This window comes from Puma concolor, chromosome E2 (assembly GCF_028749965.1).
Source record: "Puma concolor isolate L17-30 chromosome E2, mPumCon1.1.hap2, whole genome shotgun sequence".
NCBI lineage: Eukaryota > Metazoa > Chordata > Mammalia > Carnivora > Felidae > Puma > Puma concolor.
The window spans coordinates 11,890,426-11,914,631 of NC_141681.1; the positions used below are offsets into that span (position 1 = coordinate 11,890,426).

The window sequence follows — 24,206 nt, forward strand, 5'->3', positions numbered from 1 at the left end:
GAGTGAAAAATGTGTCAGACAATTGATGTCTAAAGCAATGGAATACTGCTTCATCTCTTAAAACGAAGCCACTTGCCATTTTCTCTCATTCTTACCTATTGTCTTCTTACTCCATGGATATTAACTAAGAAATCTGAGACATTCAGAAACAATAAGTATCTATTCAGCAAATCGTTTGTGAGACCCTGTGATGGATGCTGAGATCGAGAGAGTAATCAACACCAGCACAGCCCCCTGCCCTCATGGAGCTGACATTCCATGAAGGTGGACACTGCTCAGCAAGTGAACAGCCATGACAGACTGATGAAGGTCAACAGAAGACTGGCTCTTTAGTTAAGGTAGTTGGGGAAACTCACCTCTCTGATCTAGACACCTCACTACTAACCTTTCTACTCCTCACAGTCTTCAAGTCCTACACGTGTCCCCATAAGCTCTTAGAATTACTCTTAGGACATTTAATTCCCAAAGACCTAGATGCTCTCCCAATACTTTCTCTCCTCTACCGTCATGAAAAGAAATACAGAGACAGTCGGTAACTCAGCTCTCAGAGGAGGAAGAGGAGTGGGGCTTTCTTTGAAAATGGGTCTGTAAGTGAGAAAGTAGTTTAAGTAGGGAAATCAACAAACTTGCTGCCACACCATCACGGACTTCAGTGTGTGTATGAACAATATCTTCAGGGAAGAAAAGCTAAATATAATTCAGAATGTGAGTACGATGTTAGTATACGATAACTTCAACTTAGATGTGTGCAATATGTGTACAAGAATAATCATAAAAGAAAAAAGGATGACTCCTAACAGTATTACTTCAGATAGAAAACTTACTTATAATAGGTCTAATATAAGTCACCGTTATAAAAAGCAATTTACACAACATATCTGAAATACAAGCAGCATACACTTTTAAGCAATAATCACAAAACTCTGTGTTGTGGCACATACAGTTAATGATATGAAAATCTGGAACTATATGAAAAAGAATCTTGAGAAAGACAGAGAGAGAGAGAGAGAGAGAGAGAGAGAGAGAGAGAGAGAGAGAGGAAGAGAGAGACACAGAGAGAATTAATTTGAATTCATTATGAGAATCTATCTCTCCAAGGATGCTGGTGGGAGAGATAGGTTTGTAGTCTCTCCTGAAAATGGTCTTACCCACTGTTAAGAAAAACTGGATATAACCCAAAGCAATAATTTCACTTCCTTTCAATGTCATATTGGACCATTTTCTCACAGGTCCATCTAAAGATTATTTAATTAATATGAATTAATAAAGGTCTCATTTTACTATTTATTATGGGTTAGAGCCAGACTGTGCTCAGTTACATGTTAATTTGTAAATTTTTTTCCCAGTGGAAATACAAATGACTTCTGTGTGATAGAAAATAAAAGCTTTTGGTTTTAGTGCCCTGTTCGACATTAACCATTTATGTACCCAACCTAGTGATAGTAATCCAACATACTTTCCAGGATTCCTATCTACACTCAGTCTCTTGAATCTTCTTTCAACTAGCTTTACCATATTTCTGATTCCTTCTTTAATTAATCTTTAGTATGTATTTATTCTGTATTTGAATGAAAGTCATGTTTATTTGTTTGTTTTTGAAATTTTTACTTTCAACATTACTAACCTTTAAAGTTCAACTTGGGCTTCACATCATTGGCTGGGGAAGCAACATTTCACGTCTGAGTAACATTCAAGGTGAATTTATTTTTGCTATTCCACAAAGGACACTACCAATGCAAATACATTCTCACAAAAGAAAAGTTCAGATGATTCATAACAATATTTATTTACATTGAAACTAACCTATGAAAGATATAATGAATGCATGCCATTCATGAAAGTAATCTAACTCTGTATTTATTTGTTTAGAAACACTAAATTAAGCATACAAGTAATAATCATGTTTCAATTAACAGAATCACACTTATGCCCATCTTTTGTCAAACACTTTCAGAAAACGAATCTTTTGTACACGGTTGAAATGTACAAATAGGAAAAACAGAGGTATTAGACAATTGGCTGCAATAAAAATTAGAAATCAGAAGTTAACAAAATTTATAACAGCCAAAGACCCACAGTCCAACGATGTAGGAGGAGACGTGTTACTTGACTGAAAGAATTATTTTTCTAATTGTAAATCTGTTCATTAGTAGGCTTGTCACTCAGGTTATATTTTAATGATTAGATTGCCATCAATATTAATATTGTGACCCTGTCATATCCTGTTCACCAGAGGGAGGGCATAAACTCTAATTTTCTAGTAATAAGTTGCAAATTGTTCTGACACATTTATCCTCCTCAGGCTAGCCCCCTTCTGAGACATTTTTAATAGTTTTCTTTATTACAGGGTAGCCCAGGAGTTAAGATAACTAGTCGGCGTGGATTTGCACCTTCACCCTCCCGTGGGCAACTGTATGAGTTTCCTGTTATTGATGTAACAAATGACCACAAACTCAGTCACATGAAACGACACAAACTTATCATCTTCTAGTCTGGGAATTCAAAAAGTCCTAAAATCAAGGGGTTGGCAGGAGCTGCTTTCCTTCGGAAGTCTCTGGAAGATGATCCCTTTTTTCCCCTTTTCCAGCTTGGAGAGACCATCTGCATTCCTCGGTTCACGACTTCTCTTCATGTGCAAGCCTAGCATCATAGCATCTTCAAATCCCCCACTTTGTTTCTCAGTTACATCTCCTTCTCTGACTGATCCTCTCACCTCCCTCTTGTAAAGACCCTTGTAATCCCATCAGGTCCAACTAGATAATCCAGGCTACTTTCCCTGCCTCAACGTCCTTAGTTTAATCACAACTGTAACTGCCTATGTCCCATAATGTAACATAGTAACAGGTAACAGGGCATTACTCCCTCTGTGGCACAAGTTGTTCCACCCCTATGTCCCTTTCCTATCTGTCACATGGGAATAACAATAGTATATTCTTCACAGGATTGTTGCACGAATGTCTATCTGCATAATTTTTGGAAGAATTGCTGGTGCGTAATTAAAAGTCAATAAACATTAACTACTGCTATTACTTATTGTTAGAACACTGGGCAGGGAAAGAGGTACAGCCAAAATAGTTCAACACATACATTCAGTGTATTTAAAACTGAACTCTTTAAAAAATAATGAATTTCTGAAGAGCATGAGGAATGCTCCATTATCAATGTCACTGCCGGGTTATGCAGCAAGAATGATTTTGAGCCATCTGTGGGTTCTGTGGCTTTTTCTCTGTCTGTCAGCTAATGCTTGAGCTGACTCACTATGGCAATTGTCGGTGACCTGAATCCTCCTTAGTGAATACCTCCATCTCAAATCTTCTCATTTATAGCAGGCATCAAGGAAAGAAGAGACTCACAAAGACTGTAGGCCCTACTCTCATATCAGTTCTCCCCGTGACCCCAGAAAAGAGGTACAGTCTGCTTTATTTGCATGATTCAGAAATACAATCTCCCATGGAATGAAGAGATTTCCAATAAAAATATTCAAATTTCTTTCAGGGAGTTGTGTCAGAAGTGGTATTGCTGAAATGCCTACTTGCGCCCCTTTCTGCAAGCACGTATCTATGGAGAGCTCCCTGTGAACAGGGGAAGACACAGCAATGCATAAATACAAAGCACATTTTTGTTCAAGGAGCTTCCATTGTAATGGGAAAGACACACATCCCTGAGATGTGATTTTTCAGGCCAGTGCTTAGAGCTTTGCTGCTGCGTCAGGGCTGGGTCTGAATGATTTCTAACATGTGCAGGAGGAGTTGATCCACTCAGCCTGTGAGAAGGATGTCAACTAAATTGCAGATTTACCTATGCGAGCAGCAAATTGTTCTTTTACCTGGGCATATGACACATGCAGATACACCCCTCGGTGTAATATCTTCCACTTGACCCGGTATCCTTCCCTCACACCTACATCCTACCCCTGCTCCAAAGTTTGAGGCTTCACAAAATGTGAGAGGTTGCGATTTGAAAAAGCAACACTGTCCCTACCACTCCAAGTGGATTGCTAAGAAAAAAAACATACAGGAACATGTTTTCTTAAATTGAGCTCCATGGTGTAGCCATGTTAGAATCAACTGGGGAGTATCTTGTGAGGTTTCCAGAAGCATCCAACATCCTGGGTTCTGCTTTATATCCACCAGCGTAGGAGCTCCTAGAGCCACACCCAGGAAAACAGGTTCCTGAGCGACCCCTGAGCAGATGACAGCATCAGGATTATCTGACAAGAAGAACAAGAAGGTTAAAGAAACCTTCTGTCTGAAAATGAGTAACTTCGTTGCATACTGAATTGGACCATGGAAAATGAATATGTTTATCTACACGTAGGTGGTACTTGAAGAAAACTGGACATGGGATCGGCTTGTCCTTGAAAGATGTTTTGGAGAGAAACTGGCTCTGTGAATTAACTATGAATCATTGCATCACTGATGAGGTCAGTTGGCTAAGAAATGTAAAAGAGAAAAACTGGAATAGAAAATGCATGAACTGGAACACGAATCCTTGAATAAGAGAAAACTGCCTTTATTAAAGGTCATGAGAGAGTTCCTGAAAAAGACATGACAGCTTTCTATGAATTCTGTGGGAAGCACCCCAAAAATATAAACAGAGAAAAGGGCTCTCAGTGGAGAAAGAACAATCGACCAAACTCTTCTGGGCTAAACAAGAAAGTCAGTCTCCAATACTGATCATACTGCTTCTTTATTTGAAAGTTACTACCTATGAATTTCTAAACACAGGTCCAATTTTGACTTCTAAGAAACATAAATCAGGCTGAGTCACCGTTAAACTATTATATAGTGAAATATTAAAGCAACAGCATGATGTATGGGCACTTGAGATCTGCATTACTGAATTGGGTTTTGAAGAGATGGCGAGGAGAGCCCAAGCACTTGAGAAATCAACAGGAAATGGGCTGGACTATTTTTGCATGGTAGCATAAAAGAACACAGAATGATTTAAGGCACTCTTAAGTTTAAAACAACCAAAATTAATACAATAAAAAGGAAGAAGGTACAGGATCAAGTGCTGCATATAACCACAGGCAAAAGGTGACTTTACTATCATGGTTTTAAATAGACTGAATTAAGATCAGTGATAACACTCCAGGAGGTTATAGGAACAAACAAGCCCACTGCCACCCAAATATCAATCTAAATGAACATTTTAAATAGATTTGAAATGGGTAACATCTACTACATAGAGGACACTTCAGTGTGTCATTGGAGGACTTAAGCTGTATTTCTGTTTCTAATATTTGCTTGTAATTTTGTAATGCCACAGAAGTCACATAAACATGGATTCTCAATTTCCTTGTTTGGAATATGTGGAGAAAAATTCCAGTTTCTCATACCACACAAAAAGCTGTGCGTTTCAAATGGAAGTATCAAAATGCCTAATTTATTACATATCTTGTATGCTCTTATCATCACTTTAGTAATAACAAACATTCGACAGCCGACATGTTTATCCCACACTTATGTAATCAACTGCTACTGTAGGAATGTAATAAATCTGTGGTTTCTATACATTTATTCATTTTTCCATTTTCGTCATGGCTAACTGGATGTTTTTCTGAATTCTCTATGTAGCAAATAGTTACTGAGCATTTACTGTGTCCACTCCTACAGTAGGAGCTGATGTTACAACAGTGAACACATTCTGTCCTCATGGATCCCTCAGTCTGAAGGAAAAGAAAGACATCAAGCAACTCACCCCATGTGTACAGATATATATACAAACTGTTAAGTGGAGCATGAAGGAAAAGGGCAGGTTGCACGGGAGTTTTGAACAGGGAGATCTGAATGAGGTTTTTGACTGGGGACATCTTTGAGGAAATGAATCTTAGTCTGAGTAGATGTCCACCTCTGTGAATGTCTAGGATCAGGAAAGAAGGAGGAGGCAGGGAAGGGGAGGGTACAAGTTTGGGGAGGGGTGAGGAAGGGTGGGAGGGTGAAACCTGGGGAGGGAGGGATGGTGCTGGCAGGAAGGAGATGGAAGAGGTCCATGGATCACCTTGACCCTGTGAAAGCTTGGTTCCAGGTTTTGTTGGGATGGATCTACTTTGGTTTTGTCCTTAGCCCCAGGACATATCAATTGGTCCACAGATTGGTCTTTACTCCTAAAGCAATGCCCTCTGGCTTTTCAGTTAAGAGCCAACATGTCCCACAAGTCCCTGTAAATTGGCAGGATTGATTTTTTTCCAAAGGTGTTCCTTCCAGCATTAGGCAGATGTGGAAATCTTCAGCCCCTGGATCTCCCATCCCGCTCTCTCCTGAGCTTCTTGGTACCCCATCTTGGGCATGCGCAGGTCATGGATCAGCCGAGGACCGAAGGGGAGTTTTTATGTGGGAGTTGAGGCCCTCCCTCTCTGACCCCCTCCTTTTCCGGATTCTACCCTAAATTTCTAGCCACTCTGGCAACCCTGAACTCTGGACCCCGCCTCCACAGCCCAGTAAAATCTGGCTACTTTTCTGCTTGAGCATTATGATGCCCTGCAACTGGGATGCATTTTTAGGAAAAATTCAGTGAAACGTGGATCTCTCAAAATTTGCTTTCCTTCTCTCAAGATCAAATCTTGTCAAATATCATCCTGTTTTAAGTTGAACTTCAGAAATCTAAAGGAGGTTTTTTAATGTATATTTTCTATCCAGTGATTCCAGTTGTAGCAAGACAGTCCAATAAAAGCGACTCTTCTGTGACTGGTACTGAAAAGCAAATCATCTGTTTGTGAACTTTTATAGTCATTGACTTGGTCTATTAATTTATTTAGGGCTGCAAAGTGGGACTATGCTAATTCTATTTGCTTATTTCCCTCTTTACCTATTACCTGGAATATACCTTTAAAGAGATATGCCCTGTTATCTTCTATTTGATCTGTACCTTGAAGTACAGATCACATAGGAAAAGTGAGATAAATTCTTGATGTTTCCCTTCATTTACTAGTTTTCAAAATAAGGAGTTGGTTCCTTCATCTCTCTCATAGGTAACCGATTGGATTTTTGTTTTTTAGTATTGTCATGAACCCACTCACTTAAACATACTTAACATGTTGTGGAACTGTAGTTACTATCCTTACTGATGCTACAATATTTCCATTTTTGGTCAGTGAGGGCCTCCTCAGCAGGCTCTGAGTTCTTGTGACATAATCCCAGAGGGTTTCATAGCTGCTTCTTTTTTTTCTGGTATCCTAATAGCTCACCTTATTTTCATTTTAATATAACCCCATTTATCATCAGATTAAAATCTTAAGACTATCAATTTTTCAAAGAATTAGAATTTAACCTCTTTGATTTTAGGCCCACCAGAATCTATCTTCTTTTTCAAACTCCGGCATAAGCTCGGATTCCTCAGCTACGGTATCAGCTGATAAACAATTTGAGTGCAGGGATTGTATGTAATTCACCTGGATCAAGTTTTTAGCTGTTAACATGGGGGAGCTGCTTCATAAATATGTAATGAGTTCAATTATAACTATTCTTTAGAGTAAATCTAACACATTTACTGCCTTTCATTTCTCCCCCTAACCAGACATGTGGTGTAAGAGATTGGTCCCGAATAGATAGAAAACTCAGAGTCGGTTCAGTGTTAGTAGCTGCATTTCTCAGGCTGCTTTCTTGCATTTCCTATTAATGTGTTTTCCAAATTAAAATCTACTGATAGAAGCAGTTCCAACTTCCAATATTTTTTACACGATAAAAAGCATATTTTTATTAAGTTGGCCCGAGTTTTGTAATTGTTGACCTAATTCCATTTGTTAAACAGAATCCATAATTTTCTCTTAATTGGTCTGGATTTAAGCAAATAAACACAACACTTTCTATATTCTGTGTAGTTTCTATCCTTCTATGTGTTTGTTGTCTTCCAACCTTCTTAGTTCTCCCGTGTTCTACATCATATCTTTCACGGCCTGCATGTGCCTCCAGGTTGACGGGAAAAGCCTTCCTGAGGCTCACCAACCCTACCTCCCTTTGCTCGTGCACCTATCCAGAAGACTCAGGACAAAGAAGGAATAGCTGACTACAATACAGCACCATGTGTGCATGGTACGATGGGGAGCAGAATGACTGTTCCAGGAGCAGGCGGAAATGTCCTCTGATCCAAAAGTGAGGCGTCAGAGAAGCTGCCGGAGACAGTGATTTCTATGCTGAGAAAAGGTGCTGAATGAAAGACTCATCTCGGTAGACAAGTGAAGGCTCCACATGTGGTGACTGCCCTGGGCAGTGTGCAAAGATCCCAAGTCTACAAAAATCATGATATCATGGCGTGTGGAAGAAATGGAAAGTGCTCGGTGCGGCCGGGAAGCTGGATGCTCTTCTTCTGTTGAGGATGAGGAAAGGAAGATCCCGGACTGCAAAATGAGGATGTTTACACAAGACTAGAGGGAAGGAACTCCGTATTTATACTGAGGGCAGCTGTCACAGCAATTCGTCCACCATTAAAGAACACTATGTCCTGTGGCTTAACGGCCACTTCCCCAAGGACATCTCGGACAGAGCTGCTTTCACTCAGTTTTGTCTCCTTTCTCTGCCTTTGTTTACCATTGTTTACTTTCCTTTGGGACATTCCGTAGACTGTGTTTCTTTACCACGAAACGTTTTCTCTTCTTGTTCTTTCTTCCATGAGTTATTTCCTTACCTACCTCTCTCGTCTAGATCTATAAACATGTTCACGGCTGCTATGGCCAAGGCATCTGAAATTTATACTTTCTCTTTGAACCCATAAAATTTAGCTTCTACTTCTCTCATTACTCAGGAAACAACTTCCAAGTTTTCCGACATAAAAGTAGAACATGCTCTTTGATATGGATTTTCCATTCACTTGATGTACCTTCATAACAAGTTACTGCCCTAACTCACCCGGACAGAGGCTAATAAAATCATGTGTGGCTCTCACAATAGCCACTGTCTCTACAATATTCATCAGAGCAGCTACCTAGAACTTCAGCGGACACATGCATTAGGCACAAGGAGGGGGGTGGCATAAAAATGCACGCTACCCGAAAAACAGCGTTAAAGACCTGCTTTAATGATGATAGAAATGCATTTGTCCTTTTCAAAGACATGAGCAGTTGTCCAAACACAGCACTTCATACTGTTATTATTACCAGAAATTCTGCAAGTGGAAAGTTATGATTTAATAACAATGATATTTATGTAGCTTTCAATTATGTATCTTCAGCTCAGAGGGTTTCGTGTTCCAACCTTCCGAATTCCCCAGGCTTGAATTCAGTTAAGTCAACAGTGCAATTAATTCTCTCTCCTGTGCCCTTTCAGAGCTCATTCACTCTCCCTTGCCCCTCTCAGCACATGGCACCACGTTCCAGATGCTTGTTCAAATCTGATAACTCAGGGACCCTCATGTGCGATCACTAAGATCTCTGAATCCACATCCTCAGTATATTTGAGTCTGATGTGAATCAAGAGAAGCCTCTCTCCTGATTGTTGGTGCTCTGGTCCTTACTGTTACTTGCACACATGAGACCAGAAGCCTCCTGACATGTGTGTGCCCTTATTTTCAGCCTGAATGACTGTTCTCCAATAAAAACCGATCCTCCAAGCAATTCTTGTCTCCGTGTTTGACGAGGGTCCGCCCCTTCCCCTATCTGGACTGTCCTCCCAGCCTCTCAAGTGAAAATATCTGCACTTCAGTTTCAAACCTATTGCTATCAGCGTTCTTACACTTACACTCAATTTCTCAATCATTTTATTCCTCCCAACCTACACTCATGCTACCGTATGTTACACTGAGTTTGTGTAATTTTTATGACATTGCCTCTTCTGACCTCTAGGGGTCAAGCACCAAGTGTTAGTTGCCACAAATGGCTCTGTTTTTACAAGTACTCACGCACGTACCCCCACACCCCACTTCTCCCTTTCTCTCTCTGAAATTAACAAGCAAGTTGAGAGCCAGCTCCGCAAGGGTCATCGCAGATCCCCGTGCCGGAGCTGTTATTCATGGTGGTGGTCTTGTAGATTACTTTGGCAATGTGTACATGCTTTTTTGGCTTTTATTGTACAGTCAGTACTATAAACTTTGCTTTGCATTTTGTAACTATGTAGTATTTTAGATAATGTTGTGTTTGTGCTTTGTTGTATAAACTAAAAGGACTGTACTGAATAAACCTAGGATTAGAATACAAAAAAAACCCCAATTATATATAATAATTCCCATTTATTAAGAAATCTACATTATTTTAGAATTTCTCCCTACACCCAATACCTAGTAGAGTTCTCTTTCAGCAAGTGTCAATAAATACTTAAAAGGCGAACACATGTATGATTCATAGAGTTGTCAAGAGCACTGGCTTTGGAAAGTAATGGATGTGAATTTAAATCTCAGATCTCACACAGGCAGTCTGCGTAATGCGGACAAAGTTCTTAATTTCTCTAAAGTTCACTTTCCCCCGTGTCAGGAGACTTGAAGCACCCTGGTATATAGCACTCTTAAGTGAGCAGCTCAGGCAAAGCCCAGAAAAAAGTCACATTAACTTGGTGCAAGCGATGTGGTTACAAAGGCTGTGGGTTGCATGCAGACCTCCGGGCTTTCCCAAGAGGCTCACTTCATTGCCAGCATGTTCAGGAATCCTGTGACTGGGATCTAGGAGAGAGACCCTGAACCCTCCCCAACACTGCTTGTCCTTTTTTAAAGGGATTGTAGGAGAATGGCCTTGTGTATCTGAAGAAAATCCAGACTGATCTCGGATCTGGGCTACTCTGGGGAGTGGCACACAGAATCTTACAAGCTGTGTTCTTGTGCAGACAGCACCTGCCGCTCTTCCTTCTGAGGGCAAGGGGGGGCTGGTGGTCCCCACTTATTTCTGTACCAGAACTCAGAGCAAGCCACGGGGCTCATGCAGCAGACAATTCTGTTCCTCTCCTCTTACTCCTGCATAAAGTGGTAATATTCATGCCCCTATTTCACTGTGTTATTAGGAGTAACTCAGAAAATGCCTAAAAAGAAAATATCTTATACCTATTAACTATTTAATAAATGATAATTACATAGAATCATGCTTCAGTAAATTCATAGTCTGTGAGGCTGATACTATTAACAGGTGGATAATATAACTGTAACTGAAGAATTAAAATATATTTGATCAAATTCACTCAAGAAGGGACGCACGCCCAACCCATTTTGGGGTTCTTTTAGGTTATCTATGATAATATTTTTCCATCGTTTATTATTTTTTCTCTTATCCAAAATTATAGAACAGCCATTTTACACTCAGTCCTGTCATACCATTTTACCATACGTGTTTATGTTTGAATTTCAAATCTTGTTGGCTCTCAGTACCGTTACTTCAACTGCGGGTCAATGAAAACAGGAAGCTGATTAAAAGCATGGACAATGTGCTCACTGCAAGAGACAGCAAATGAAGTCACAGGAAAAAGAATGTTCCACAGGGTTGCAGATCAATGAGAGTGGAGGGAGATTTGGGTCATCGTGAAGCATATATGGCAGCAAAGAACTCAAAGGACCCTGTTCCTCAGCAGCCCCTTCCTTCCGTGGGGACATGATGAGCGATGCTTTAGTTTTGGAAAAACTGTCAGTAGTCCTTTTTCAACGAATGTTGAATTTACACCCCAGACTGAATGTGTATCAAGGGTGTACAACTGGGGAACCTGTTTAATATTTCTAAGACTCTGTTAAATGGGTGATTTTTAGGATGAAATGAGGACGTCTATAAAAACTGTATCTGACACAGAGTAAGGGCTCAAGAACTCTTAGCTATTTTTATACTGTGATAAATAAATACTTTGCAAGGTGGATGTTCTGAGTAAGTAGAGATGCAACTACAAATATAAAGCATCTGAAGTCTGTTTTGCTAAGTATCCAGGGTGCAGCCTGGGCTTTGCTATACTCTACGACCCAAACACAAATAAGACGGACTGTCTGAGTTCTGTGTTTCAGAATTGCAATTTGGGGTGGGATACTTTTTTTAAAGGGTGATTTTATTCCAATGGATCATTGCGAAGGAGGAGGTACCACGTAACAGGAACAGCTAAGCTGAGCTGTTGGAGACAAGAGAGTAAGTGGGTAGATGGTAAGAAGTACGCTTCCCTGGCTCATCTCTGCGAATCAACAGCTGGATGGAGCCTAAGCCTGCACGTGGGTTCTGGAGTCTGGCAGATCCGGCTGCAAACCCCGCGTTGTGACTTCCCATCAGCATGGCTTCAGCAAGTCCTAGTGCCTGAGCTTTTAGCCTCCCCTTTTGTGAAGGCGGGGTGGGGGAAGTGGCGGGACGGGGGGGAGGTGGGAAGGGAATAGTAACCTAATAATATTTACCTGGACTTTTTAAAAAATTATAAACTGTTCATGTAATGCTGTAATAAGCACTCAAGAAAACGCTGCTACTTCTAGAATTTTTCAAAGACTTAGTACTATTAAAATTAGTGTTATTGCTATGATTATGATTACTGTTGATATTCACACTGTGATCGCTATTCTGTAGGCTCCAATGGGAACAAAAGGCCAGTTACCTTTGATGGGACAGAAGGATGCCGGGAACATCACTAACTACTGCAAGGAGATGTGCAGTCTGGACAACATAGTTTGTCCGTCTGACACAGTTTCAACAACGTCAACACGTCGCCTGTCTTGTGCGTGACCTATCTTGCCTGCATGCAAATGAAGTGAACCGGAACCTAACTGGACTTACATCAAAAAGTGATAAACTACGTGTGACAAAAGCTTTAGTGGCTAAAAAGCTTTAGCTTTTAGCTAAATAGTGATATAGAGGAACTGAACAATCTCAGGCTCTTTTCCGGATTCTTCCGTGTACTAGGCGTGGGACACTGGGCAAATTACTGAATCTCTCCAAACCTCAGACTGCTCATCTGATAATTGTAGATCATGTTAACTAACTCACTGTTCCATAATAAAAGAGCATCTAACAGGATGGTGTGGCTTGAGGTAGGCTATCAATAACTCTTAGGCCCCTGCCCCACAAAAAGATATAATAAAATGCTTCATTAAGAGGAGACTAAGTGAAATCTGTGGTTTCTACCATTTTTTATGTGAAAGTATTTCAAACACATTTTATATTTTAGCAGAGGTCTTTACTTTTTCTATGAATTTATGTTGAGGGCACAGCATATTTACAAGTGAGTTACATGGCATTTTATTTTTAGGCTAAAGAGACCAACATTCTTTGGTGCCTAATGTTTGACTGGTTATACTAAATGGAACACTGTATCTTTTATGAAATTCAGGGTGCCTAAGTGAAACATCATCAGATACAATCCATGGAGGGGGAAACTCTAATATTTGAAAGTTAGGATCTAGTTAATAATATTAGATTTGGATAAATGGATTCACATATGTCCATTAACAGGTAGCTGTGTGTACCTATCTCCGTAGGGATTGATCTATCTATAAAACGCTTCCATTTCTGATTTAAAATATAACACTAAATACTGAAGTCAATATTGCCATGCACGGGCTCGTGTGCACAACACACACACACACACACACACACACACACACACACACACACACACGCTTTCCACAAAGATCATTCCTGTTTTTCGATCTCTTTACATAGCTATAAAGTCAATTTCGGTGTGCAGGTTGGCTCTTAAAACATCTTTTGATCTCTACGTCAGTGTGTTGGGTAAACAAACACTTACTGTATGCACATCCGAACACCTCAATCCGCATTCCAATTCTGCCCCTGGGGTTCCACTCCAAAGGGATGAAGCGCAGAAATCGGGCTTTGATGGAAGGCTGGAGTCTATAGTACACAACACTGTCTGCATTTGCATTTCCTGAAAAGCCCTAAAAGAAAAGGGAAAGAAAGAAATCGATGCATTTGGAGAATATCCATTTTACCCTGTGACCTAGAGTGTCCACAAGCAATGTCTGATTTGTTTTTTTACTATAAAAATGGCTGCCTTCTCCAAGAAAATCATTATTACCAGTTACATTGTAATGTCCCTCTTTCACACAGAAGTCACGATTGCTCAAGCTTTTCTTTATATTGAGAGCAGATGAAATTCCACCTTCCCCATTAAGCCAGCTTTCAACATGATACCTTCAATAAACATTGTTTGTATAAAGTGCAAATTATACTTAAAAGGCATTAACATTGTGAATGGCACAAAAAAATTTTGAGAAAATCTTCTCCCCGCATTAAAAAAGCAGGATCTGATTCAGCAAAGAAGTTGCTTAGTCACTGATGAATGATAAAAGTTAGGAACCTGTTTCCATTGTTTCATTTTATCCTCTTAGTAACATAAACAAAAGTATCACCCATTCAGAACTAAGGAACTACACTCTGAAAACAGGCTGTTCAACCTCACGCACTGCACTGCCGGTACGTCAAAGTGATTTAATAAAAAAAATAACAACACAAAAGTGCCTGTATTAAAAAAGAAAAACTGTTAAGGGAAATTAGAAGCAATAACAATTGGGAAGACCTATAATTAGACTTACAGACTCTAGAATCTGAAAGCTAGAAAGACCTTGAGAATGATGCTAAGCTGGCACAAAGTGCAGATGAGGAAATGAAAGGTCAGAAAGGTAGAAAATAACCCTCTGGTATTTGGAAAACTGTTGTATGGTAAGACCAAGAGCTACCCTCCTTCCGCAAAACCAGGATGCATCTGCCTACCACGTAGTTCACCTGCAAAAGCCACACACCAGAGCACCTAACATCTAAGCACTTTAGTTTTCTCCTCCATGACGAATGGCACGCTTTCATATATGAAAAAGTTAGGGGAAGTGGAAGTTGTTCTCAATAATTTATATTTATTTTTTTATTTCTTCTTCTCCTCCTCCACTACCCATCCTCCCTTCCTCCTCCTTCTTTTTTTTTTTTTCTCCTTTTCCCCTCTTTTGATTTTTTTTTTTCAACTGTAACAATCAGCAAATGTAGGAACAAAATAAGGGATCTATTCACGCTCTTGGTAGGTCTGTTGACCATGACTGACTGGATCAACAAATACGGCCGGCCTCATGTAGACTGCATAAGAAAAAGGCAAATACATTACGAATACCTATATACAGGGAGCCTGCTCATTTACCTACTTTTCTTTCCATTTCACTAATATCCCTTTAGCAGCATTTACCAAAATATTTCTTTAATATGAAATTTATTGTCAAATTGGTTTCCATACAACACCCAGTGCTCATCCCAACAGGTGCCCTCCTCAATGCCCATCACCCACTTTCCCTCCCTCCCCCTCCCCCATCAACCCTCAGTTTATTCTCAGCTTTTAAGAGCCTCTTATGATTTGGCCAAAATATTTTCTAATACATTTTTTTAAAGGCTCAGTGTTTCATAGTCAAATTAATTTGATTTGGCTCCCCTTATCAATCGATTCCCTACTTCTTGCTCCCACTCCACCAATATTCCATACACCAGCTCTCAGGCTCACACACCACAGGCAGTTCTGTGATGGCACCTCCAAATTATATCCCAAATCTGGGCACCTCTCTTCATCTCAGCTATGACCACCCAGTTCAACAAAGAATCATCTCACCAGAATTGTCTCAATGACCTCGTCCTCACCTTTTTTGTTCTCCTGTTCCCTGGCACCAACCCCATATGCAGCCCTAGTCTCTTCCTCTCTGAGAAGTCAAAAACATTTAAAAAAATTTTTTTTTCAACGTTTATTTATTTTTGGGACAGAGAGAGACAGAGCATGAACAGGCGAGGGGCAGAGAGAGAGGGAGACACAGAATCGGAAACAGGCTCCAGGCTCTGAGCCATCAGCCCAGAGCCCTACGTGGGGCTCGAACTCACGGAACGCGAGATCGTGACCTGGCTGAAGTCGGACGCCTAACCGACTGCGCCACCCAGGCGCCCCCAAAAACATTTTTAAAGGTGGGTGCCTGGGTGGCTCAGTTGGTTAACCATCCGACTTCAGCTCAGGTCATGATATCACGGCTAGTGAGTTCAAGTCCCGTGTTGGACTCTGTGCTGACAGCTCGGGGCCTGGAGCCTGTTTCAGATCGGTGTCTCCCTCTCTGCCCCTCCCCCACTTGCACGCGCACAGGTGCTCTCTCTCTCTCTCAAAAATAAATGAACATTTAAAAAATTGTTTTAATTTTAAAGGTAAATCAAACCATGTAACCCCAACTGCTTTCTTTACCACTTAGAACAAAATCCAATCTCCTTATCAAACACACGCTCTTTGACAACACCCTCCATTAGGTTTATGCCACCCTGGAGCCCCTAGAACAACCAAGCTCAGGGCTGCTTAGGGCCTTTGCACCAGCTGTCTCTGCTGCTCTGTAAGTTCTCTCTGCAAGGTCTCTGGCACAACCAGCTCTTCTTGCCCTTTGAGGCTTTGGTCAAAATATTACCCCTTAAGTCAGGCCCTTGCTAATCACAGTTGCAAAGGCAGTGTACCTGGCACACCCCCATCACACCTTATTGCCTATTTTATTTTCTTCATATTACTCATTATTTGGGGTCTTCTTCTGTTCGATTATTGTTTGTTTATCTTATCCCACTAGAAAATGAGCTCCACGAAAGCAAAGACCTTCCGTGCCCTCCATCCATAGTACCTAGAACATGGCTTGGCTCAAAGTGGTTCACAATAAGATACCTGTTGGATGCGTATGTTTGGGAAAGACTGGGCTTCAAAACAAAACAAAATTCAACAGGTGTCTTATTTACAGAACCTCTAAGAGCATGTCAACTGTGAATGTGCTAAAGTGCACTGTATCTCCCATGACAGGGATAGTTGTCTGGTATGTTTTAAACATATTAGGTCCTCATTCTTAGCTATTATTTCCCAGAACATAGACAGGAGAACACTGCTTAATTCCACAGGTATTTTAACTTTGTAATCAGACCCTTCCAGAAAGCTCCAACCTTCTCACTGGTCAAAATTTCATACTCTGGGCATTGGTGGTGTGTGTGTGTGTGTGTGTGTGTGTGCCCCCGTGTGTGTTTCCAGGCTCCCCAAATCAGGGCAATGTGGGAAAGGCAATGCGGGTCGAGGCCCTGGTCCACTGACATTCAATCCTAATCAGACCCCCTTACACTTCGATTCTATTTTCCTGGGTGCCTCTGGCAGGCTAATACAATTCTGATTTCTTTCGGTGAACAGCTGGATGATGAATTAGATAACCTTCCGAAAGATCTCATGGTTTTTCAACATTAATGCACATTCACAGATTTAGACAGATGCCAGTATGATGTTCTCAACATCTTAAAGGATTAAGAGGAAAGATACATAGTGGCCGTGGCAACAGACAGGTAAATGGAAGGGGGAGGTCCACGCGTGGCAATCGTTCACATTTTACCTGATCGATTTATGAGCTATGTAAATTTTCAGAACATAAAGAAGAAATATAAGGTGCTTAGCTTATATACGTAATAAAAATGTCTTGGCACATTCAAACTTTTAAGCAGCTTTTTCTTACAAAGGGTGAGGGAACTTGTGAGGTGGGGGATACGGGGGTCTTAGCACATTCCAGTCACATCTGGGGTTTTTTTCTAAATGAACATTTTTAATTTTATAATAATCAGTATAATGAAAGAAGATGCAGACAGAGGAAGTGTGTTCAGGGACAGAACAGGCAGAACACTATCTTGGAATGCTCTGAGCACCTTAAATAACTTCCTAGGATCAATGTCAGCCAGAGAACAGGAATCATTGCTATTAATTAAGAATTCGTTAACTGAGCAATAATGTTCGTCTTGTCTTGCTCCTCATGGTGAAATTTTTTCAATGCATAAGATAAAGACTTTGCTTTGGAATTCTGTATTTAATGGGCCTCTTTTTCAGAATGGTAGTCAATTAGGGATGTGGCTGATGTTACATTACCTTATGAATGAAAAGTTCTATGCATACTATCAGGTTTCAAATGTACTTCCCTCGCCTAAGAGATATTCTTCAACTTGCTATGAATACTTTTTTCACACCATCGCAAGTTCATAAAGAACGCATGGATTTAAGTTGCTCATTAGTATATGTGCTGCCGAAGCGAGCACTTAAGTTGCTCATTAAAAAAAATAATTTTATTATGTGGATGTTTATGTCTTCACTGTTTTCCTAATTTTTTTTCATGTTTATTCATTTTTGAGAGAGAAAGAGTGCTAGTGGGGGAGGGGCAGAGAGCGAGGGAGACACAGAATCAGGCTCCGTAATGTTAGTGCAGCCTCTGATGCCCCCACGAGGCACTCAAACCCACAAAACTGGGAGATCATGACCTGAGCCGGAAGTCAGACCTTAACCAACTGAGCCACTCAGGCGCTCCTGTCTTTCCTTTTATTATAGATTCTGAACTTTGGTGTCTGTTAGAATTACTTGAGGAGCTGTTTAAAAATGCAATTTCTACATATGAGTGAAAACACATGATATCATATGTTTTCACTCATATGTGGATCTTAAGAAACTTAACAGAAGACCATGGGGGAAGGGAAGGGAGAAAAAGTTACAAACAGAGTGGGAGGGAGCCAAACCACAAGAGACTTTTATATTTATTTATTTATTTATTTATTTATTTATTTATTTATTTATTTTCAACGTTTATTTATTTTTTGGGGGACAGAGAGAGACAGAGCATGAACAGGGGAGGGGCAGAGAGAGAGGGAGACACAGAATCGGAAGCAGGCTCCAGGCTCTGAGCCATCAGCCCAGAGCCCGACGTGGGGCTCGAACTCACGGACCGCGAGATCGTGACCTGGCTGAAGTCGGACTCTCAACCGACTGCGCCACCCAGGCGCCCCACACATGAGACTTTTAAATACAGAGAACAAACTGAGGTTGGATGGGGCAGGGGAGAGAAGAAAGTGGGTGATGGGCATTGAGGAGGGCACTTGTTGGGAGCACTGGGTGTTGTATGAAAGCCAATTTGACAATAAATTATATTTTAAAAATGCAATTTCTAGATCCTGAACCCCATGTGCTAAACCCTGGAATCTGCATTTCTAATGCATGCCAAGCCAATTTGTGCTTTGGTCTTTGGCTGATTATGAAAAATTTTCTGGCTTGTGAATAAGCCATGCTCTTTTCCCCTCCCTATATCATTGCAAAACTTTAGAGATGGAAGAGATTTCAGGAGAAGGATTCACCAGGGCTAACTTCCAAGGGGAGAAATATGTAGCAAACGTGTTCTGTGTTATCAGTCTAAAGGTCTTCAGTGTGCAAATCTGTACTCAGGGTCAGGTGCAGGAGAAATGCATTACGCAGCTGTAATACTTCCATCAATGCTGTAAGATAGTCATTTTTGCACCCACTTTAAAATTGAGGATAATGAAAATTATAGAAGTTGTGTGTCTAAAGCCACACAGCTAAGAAGTGGCAGAGGAAGGATTTAATCCCAGGCTTTGCTGACTCCAGAGAACATAATTTAGCTAAACTATCAATAGGCTTCCTTCCAAAAGAACATGAAAGCTAAACCAGTCGCCCTAGAGGAAGCTTGATATTTTATCTGAGGCTCCCCCCACTCTTTCTCATAATTTACACTTAAAATCTTTGACATATTGAGAGTAATACGACTCAGATGATCGCTGAACACAGCTCTCCCAGTTAACTATTATAGACAAAAGCATGGTTCCATAAACTTTACATTTTCTCAAAATTACTGGAGTAGAATAAAAAGAAAAGACAAACGTTCAATCATCAATAGGACTCGTACATAAAATGATAACTTCCTCACAGATACGAAATGCAAAAGAATATGCCAGTATTTCATCAAATGTATGAAACACCTACAAGTAGAATTAAGGTCATGTGTCTTATGTGACAAAAATCAAAAAGCCTTAATTGTATTTTTCTTTTCTTGGAGACTTGATTTTCAAGCTCAACGAGGTATTCATAGATGGTTTAAAAATGCATTCTAACCGAGATAATTTATGGAGTTAATGAATTAAAGTTCTTCACAAGATTTTAAGTATGTCCATAATGATTCTAAAGTTTATGAAGAGGTATAACAGCATTCATCTGTTTTATAAATATTAATTGAGCAACTCATCTATGAAAGTCAAGATGCATAAAGGGAAATGCCCATATGGCAGTTCATAAGGGGATCCAAAACACTTCTGTAATAAATCAGAAACATGGGACCACTTACATGTAGTTACATAGCAGGCTGTGTAATTACATAAAAATTGGTTTAGCTCCCACCAAAATAAACAGCAATACGAATATAAATTCAACATGACCAGCAGGCAAACATGAAAATCCTCTGACCTCTCTTGTTATGAGAATTCATGTGACTCACATATGACCTATTTCCAAGAACAACTCATTTTGACACAGTCAGCTGACAGGCGGACACTGAATGCATCGTAACAACATGCTGTCTAATGGAAGTCAGACCTTTGTTTTATGGTGTTGGTTATAAATATTTACCAAGTGCACCAGAGAGCCTCCCAAGAGACTGTCTCGTCTAAAAACAAAAAATTAAAAAAACTGAGAAAGCAAAGAAAAAATAACAACTGGAAAGTGGGAAATTTGCTAGCATAAACCCAAGTAAGTAACTTGTAAACATATGTTGAATAAGCCCATTGTAACTCTACGTATAAATGCCGATTCTCTCTTAAGTGAGTGTGAATGTCATTCATTAATTGTAATAAAGAAATAGCAATGAGAGTAGAGGAATCAAATTAGAAAGTTAAGGGTTGTTCTGTGTTTATGATAAGTCTTAAATTTCAAAATAAGAATACAGAATTTTATTGATATAAAATCAGTTTCTACCACCCCCTCTGCTCTGAAAATACTGTCTTTAAAATATTTACTTGCAGGGAGATACCGAATTCTTGGCAGTATTTCAGTAAGGTCCCATGTCTTGCCCATTATATTAGAATCTGTGAAGAAACCAAGTTGTAAAATACACTGTTTTATCCCTTTTAGCATAGAATGTTTCACTTCTCAGGATGGAAGAATCGAACGGCAAGAGCAAAAAAGCACATGAACGATACGGCCTTTGCTATAGTTTGTAACTATTGTTCAGAGACGGCAATAAATTGTTTTATGGAAGACACATGGATAGGTCATTACTGTTAAATTTATATTAGGGTAAGATATGTCTAGTTCTTTGGAAGACTAAAATTTTATTGAAAGATAACTTTTAGCTTTAAAAAATCATCATATTATGGTAGCGGTAGACTAGGAAATTCTGAACAATCCTCCTGCTAGAAAAGTTGCACAAAATAAAAAATAGGGAATGAAGCGCTCAAAGACAATAAAATAGAGCCCTACCTTTGAGACCCTTTTCTCTTTCTAGGATTCCTGAATAGAACCTGAGACAGAAAGAACCTGAACATCAGATCTTTTTACAACTGCACAGGGTTAAAGACAAAATTTTAGAACTAGGTCCCCCAAGGATGAAGATATCCTGTAAGCTTCCACAGATTTTGTATCGGAACTCAGAGGGTCTACAGCTTAGGAAAAAGGGTAAGTCACAGACAGACAACTCCTTAGAGGGACTAAAATTCAGCTTCCTATCTCCTCAATCTGTGAAATAACATTAAGATAGTCAGAAAAGTCTGGTGCTCGTTTCTACCCGCAGAAGCAAACGTAGTTACATTCTGTAGAAAGATATCTTTCTAGGTCGCAAATTGTGTTTTCATTTTTCATACATAAAGTCCTACACACCACAGAAAGTAAGAAAGCAGCAGTGAAAACTGTTCTTAAAGGGCAATTCGGAGTCGTGGATACACACACACACACATACTAACTAGTAAACAGGAAAGGCATCAGCTCTGTATTTAAAGAGCTTGGAAATCATGACTGTACTCTAAGCAACAACAAAGTCAGACAGACTGAAAATCAATGACCTTTCTCAGACCTGTCAGAAAACTTAGGTTATTTGGTGCTATGGATTGGATTGTGTCCCTCCAAAATTCATATTAAGGCCCTAACCCCAATGCGATGTATTTGAAAGTGGGGCCTTTGGGGTGTCATTAGGTTTAGATGAAGTCATGAGGGCAGGCCCCCATGATGGGATTAGCGTCATAATCATGAGAAAAGAGACCAGAGCCAGTGGAAGACACTGAGAAGGCTGATGTCTGCAAGCCAGGAAGTGGGTTCTGACCAGGAATGGTTTGAATTAGCCAGCAACTTGATCTTGGACTTTCCCAATTCCACAACTGTGAAAACTAAAGGTCTGTTTTGTTTAAGCCACCCACCAGTCTGCAGTGTTTTGTGACTGCAGCCTGAGCTGACTAAAACCATGGCAAACTATCGCCCTGGAATCTGGAGAAACAAGACGATCCAAAGAGTCAGAGCCAAGATCTGTTCACCGAGATCTGCCACTGGTGCCAGAAACTGATAGGGTTGCTTATGTGGTAATAGTGATAAACTGATGGAGGCTGAGGGTGAGCTGGCATGACAGAGAGAGAGAGAAACTCCTGGGGACCACAGTCTTAGAGGGCCCTACATTTCTGTGAACTTGACTTTTAGGAAACCTTCACGTTCTCCATGAAGATCAGAAAAAGATTCCCTCCTGGCTCTGGCAGGGTAAGGGAAAGGTAATTATTGTGAAATACGCCCCAAGTGTTCTGCACAACAAAGGCCTACTGTCTAGGAGGAAAGACTTTGCCAGAGCCTCATCCCCATTAGGGAAGAACATTCTTCCCACTCTGGGTTCCCTACTCTCCCTGTCCCACCCAAGGGAACAGTCAACAGGAGTCAATAGCCAGGAAAAGAAGTAAGGGCAGGAAGGGAACGAGCTATGCCCCTAGAGACACACTAGTGAAGGTCACAGTCTCAAGACAGAAGCCCACTACAAACACTGACATTTAGCTGGAATAACACAGAATGCTCTCATACCCTCATATCATAACATCCAACCAGCAGAACTCCAGTATAATAATACTGGATAACAGCTGAAAGCACTGTAAACACGGACCACCTCTGAAGAGGACCCCAAAGTCAAGAGGAGAGACAAAAATTCATCTAAGAGTATTAGATGAATTTGAAGCTTCCGGCACCAACAACACCTACATCAAACATTAAATACAGCCCAATTCCTCACCAGGTTAATAAAAATCCTAACACAAAAATTCCATTCACTTCAGTTCCCATTACTGAATACAACATGTCCAGGGGTGTCTGGGTAGTTCAGTCGGTTAAGGGTCTGACTTCAGCTCAGGTCATGATCTTGCTGTTCATGAGTTCGAGCCCCACGTTGGGCTCTGTGCTGACAGTTCAGAGCCTGGAGCCACTTCTGATTCTGTGTCTCCCTCTCTCTCTCTGCCCCTCCCCTGCTCATGCTCTGTCTCTCTCTCTCTCTCAAAAATAAATAAACATTAAACAAACAAAAATTTAATACAACATGTCCACATTTCGGAGAGAAAATGCAAGGCATGCCAAAAGGCCAGAAAAAAACCACACTGCAGAGACAAAACAATCATCAATTACATACATCTCAGATGTTGGAATTATCAGACTACGAGTTTAAAACAACTCTAATATGCTAAGGGTTCTAATGAGACAAGTGGACAGCATGCAAGAAAGATGGGTAAGATAAACAGAGAGATGAAAACTCTAAGAAAGAATCAAAGGGAAATATCATAAATCAAAAACACCGTGACAGAAATGGAGAATGTCTTTGACGGGCACATCAATAAATTCAACACAACCCAGGAAAGAATCAGTGAGCTCAAAGATAAGAAAACATAAGCTTCCTGCACTCTAATGCAAAAAGGAAAAAAGCAGAAGGGAATATCCAACACCTGTGGATAACTGCAAAAATTGTAACATGTGCATAAGTGGAATACCAGAAGGTAAAGAAAGAGAGAATGGAGTGGAAGAAATATTTGAATAATGGCCAACGACTTTCCAAAATTAATGACAGACCCCAAAGTAGGCCCAGGAATTTCAAAGAGTAACAAGCAGATTAGAAGTCAAAATAAACTCTATACTGAGTCAAAATATAATCAAACTGCAGAAAGCCAAAGATATAGAGAACATATTAAAAGAACCAGAGAAAAGCAAACATCATACCTACAGAGGAACAAGGGTAAGAATTATATTGGACTTCTCATCAGAAAACACGGAAGCAGGAAGAGAGTGAAGTGAAATATTTAAAGTGTTGAAAGAAGTAAAAATAAACTTGGAATTCTCTACCTGGAGAAATTCTCTCTCAAAAGTGAAAAAATAAAAACTTTCTCAGACAAAACTCAACAGAATTCATTGCTACCAGACTTGCTCTGCAAAAAATATTTCAAAGAAGTTCTTTATACAAAAGTTAAATGACATAGGTCAGAAACATGCAGAGAAAGGAAGAGCACTTGAGAAGGAATAAAAGAA

At 40.2% G+C, this 24,206-nt stretch overlaps 1 protein-coding gene across 1 annotated transcript in view; it reads right to left on the reverse strand.

Moving 5' to 3' along the window:
- Positions 1-24,206, reverse strand: part of CNTNAP4 (contactin associated protein family member 4) — a 262,236-nt gene that overhangs the window by 115,017 nt on the left and 123,013 nt on the right. Inside the window, exon 4 of the mRNA XM_086688863.1 lies at positions 13,620-13,767. Within this exon, the coding sequence (XP_086544989.1) occupies positions 13,620-13,767 (148 nt within the window). The remainder of the gene's footprint in view (positions 1-13,619; positions 13,768-24,206) is intronic.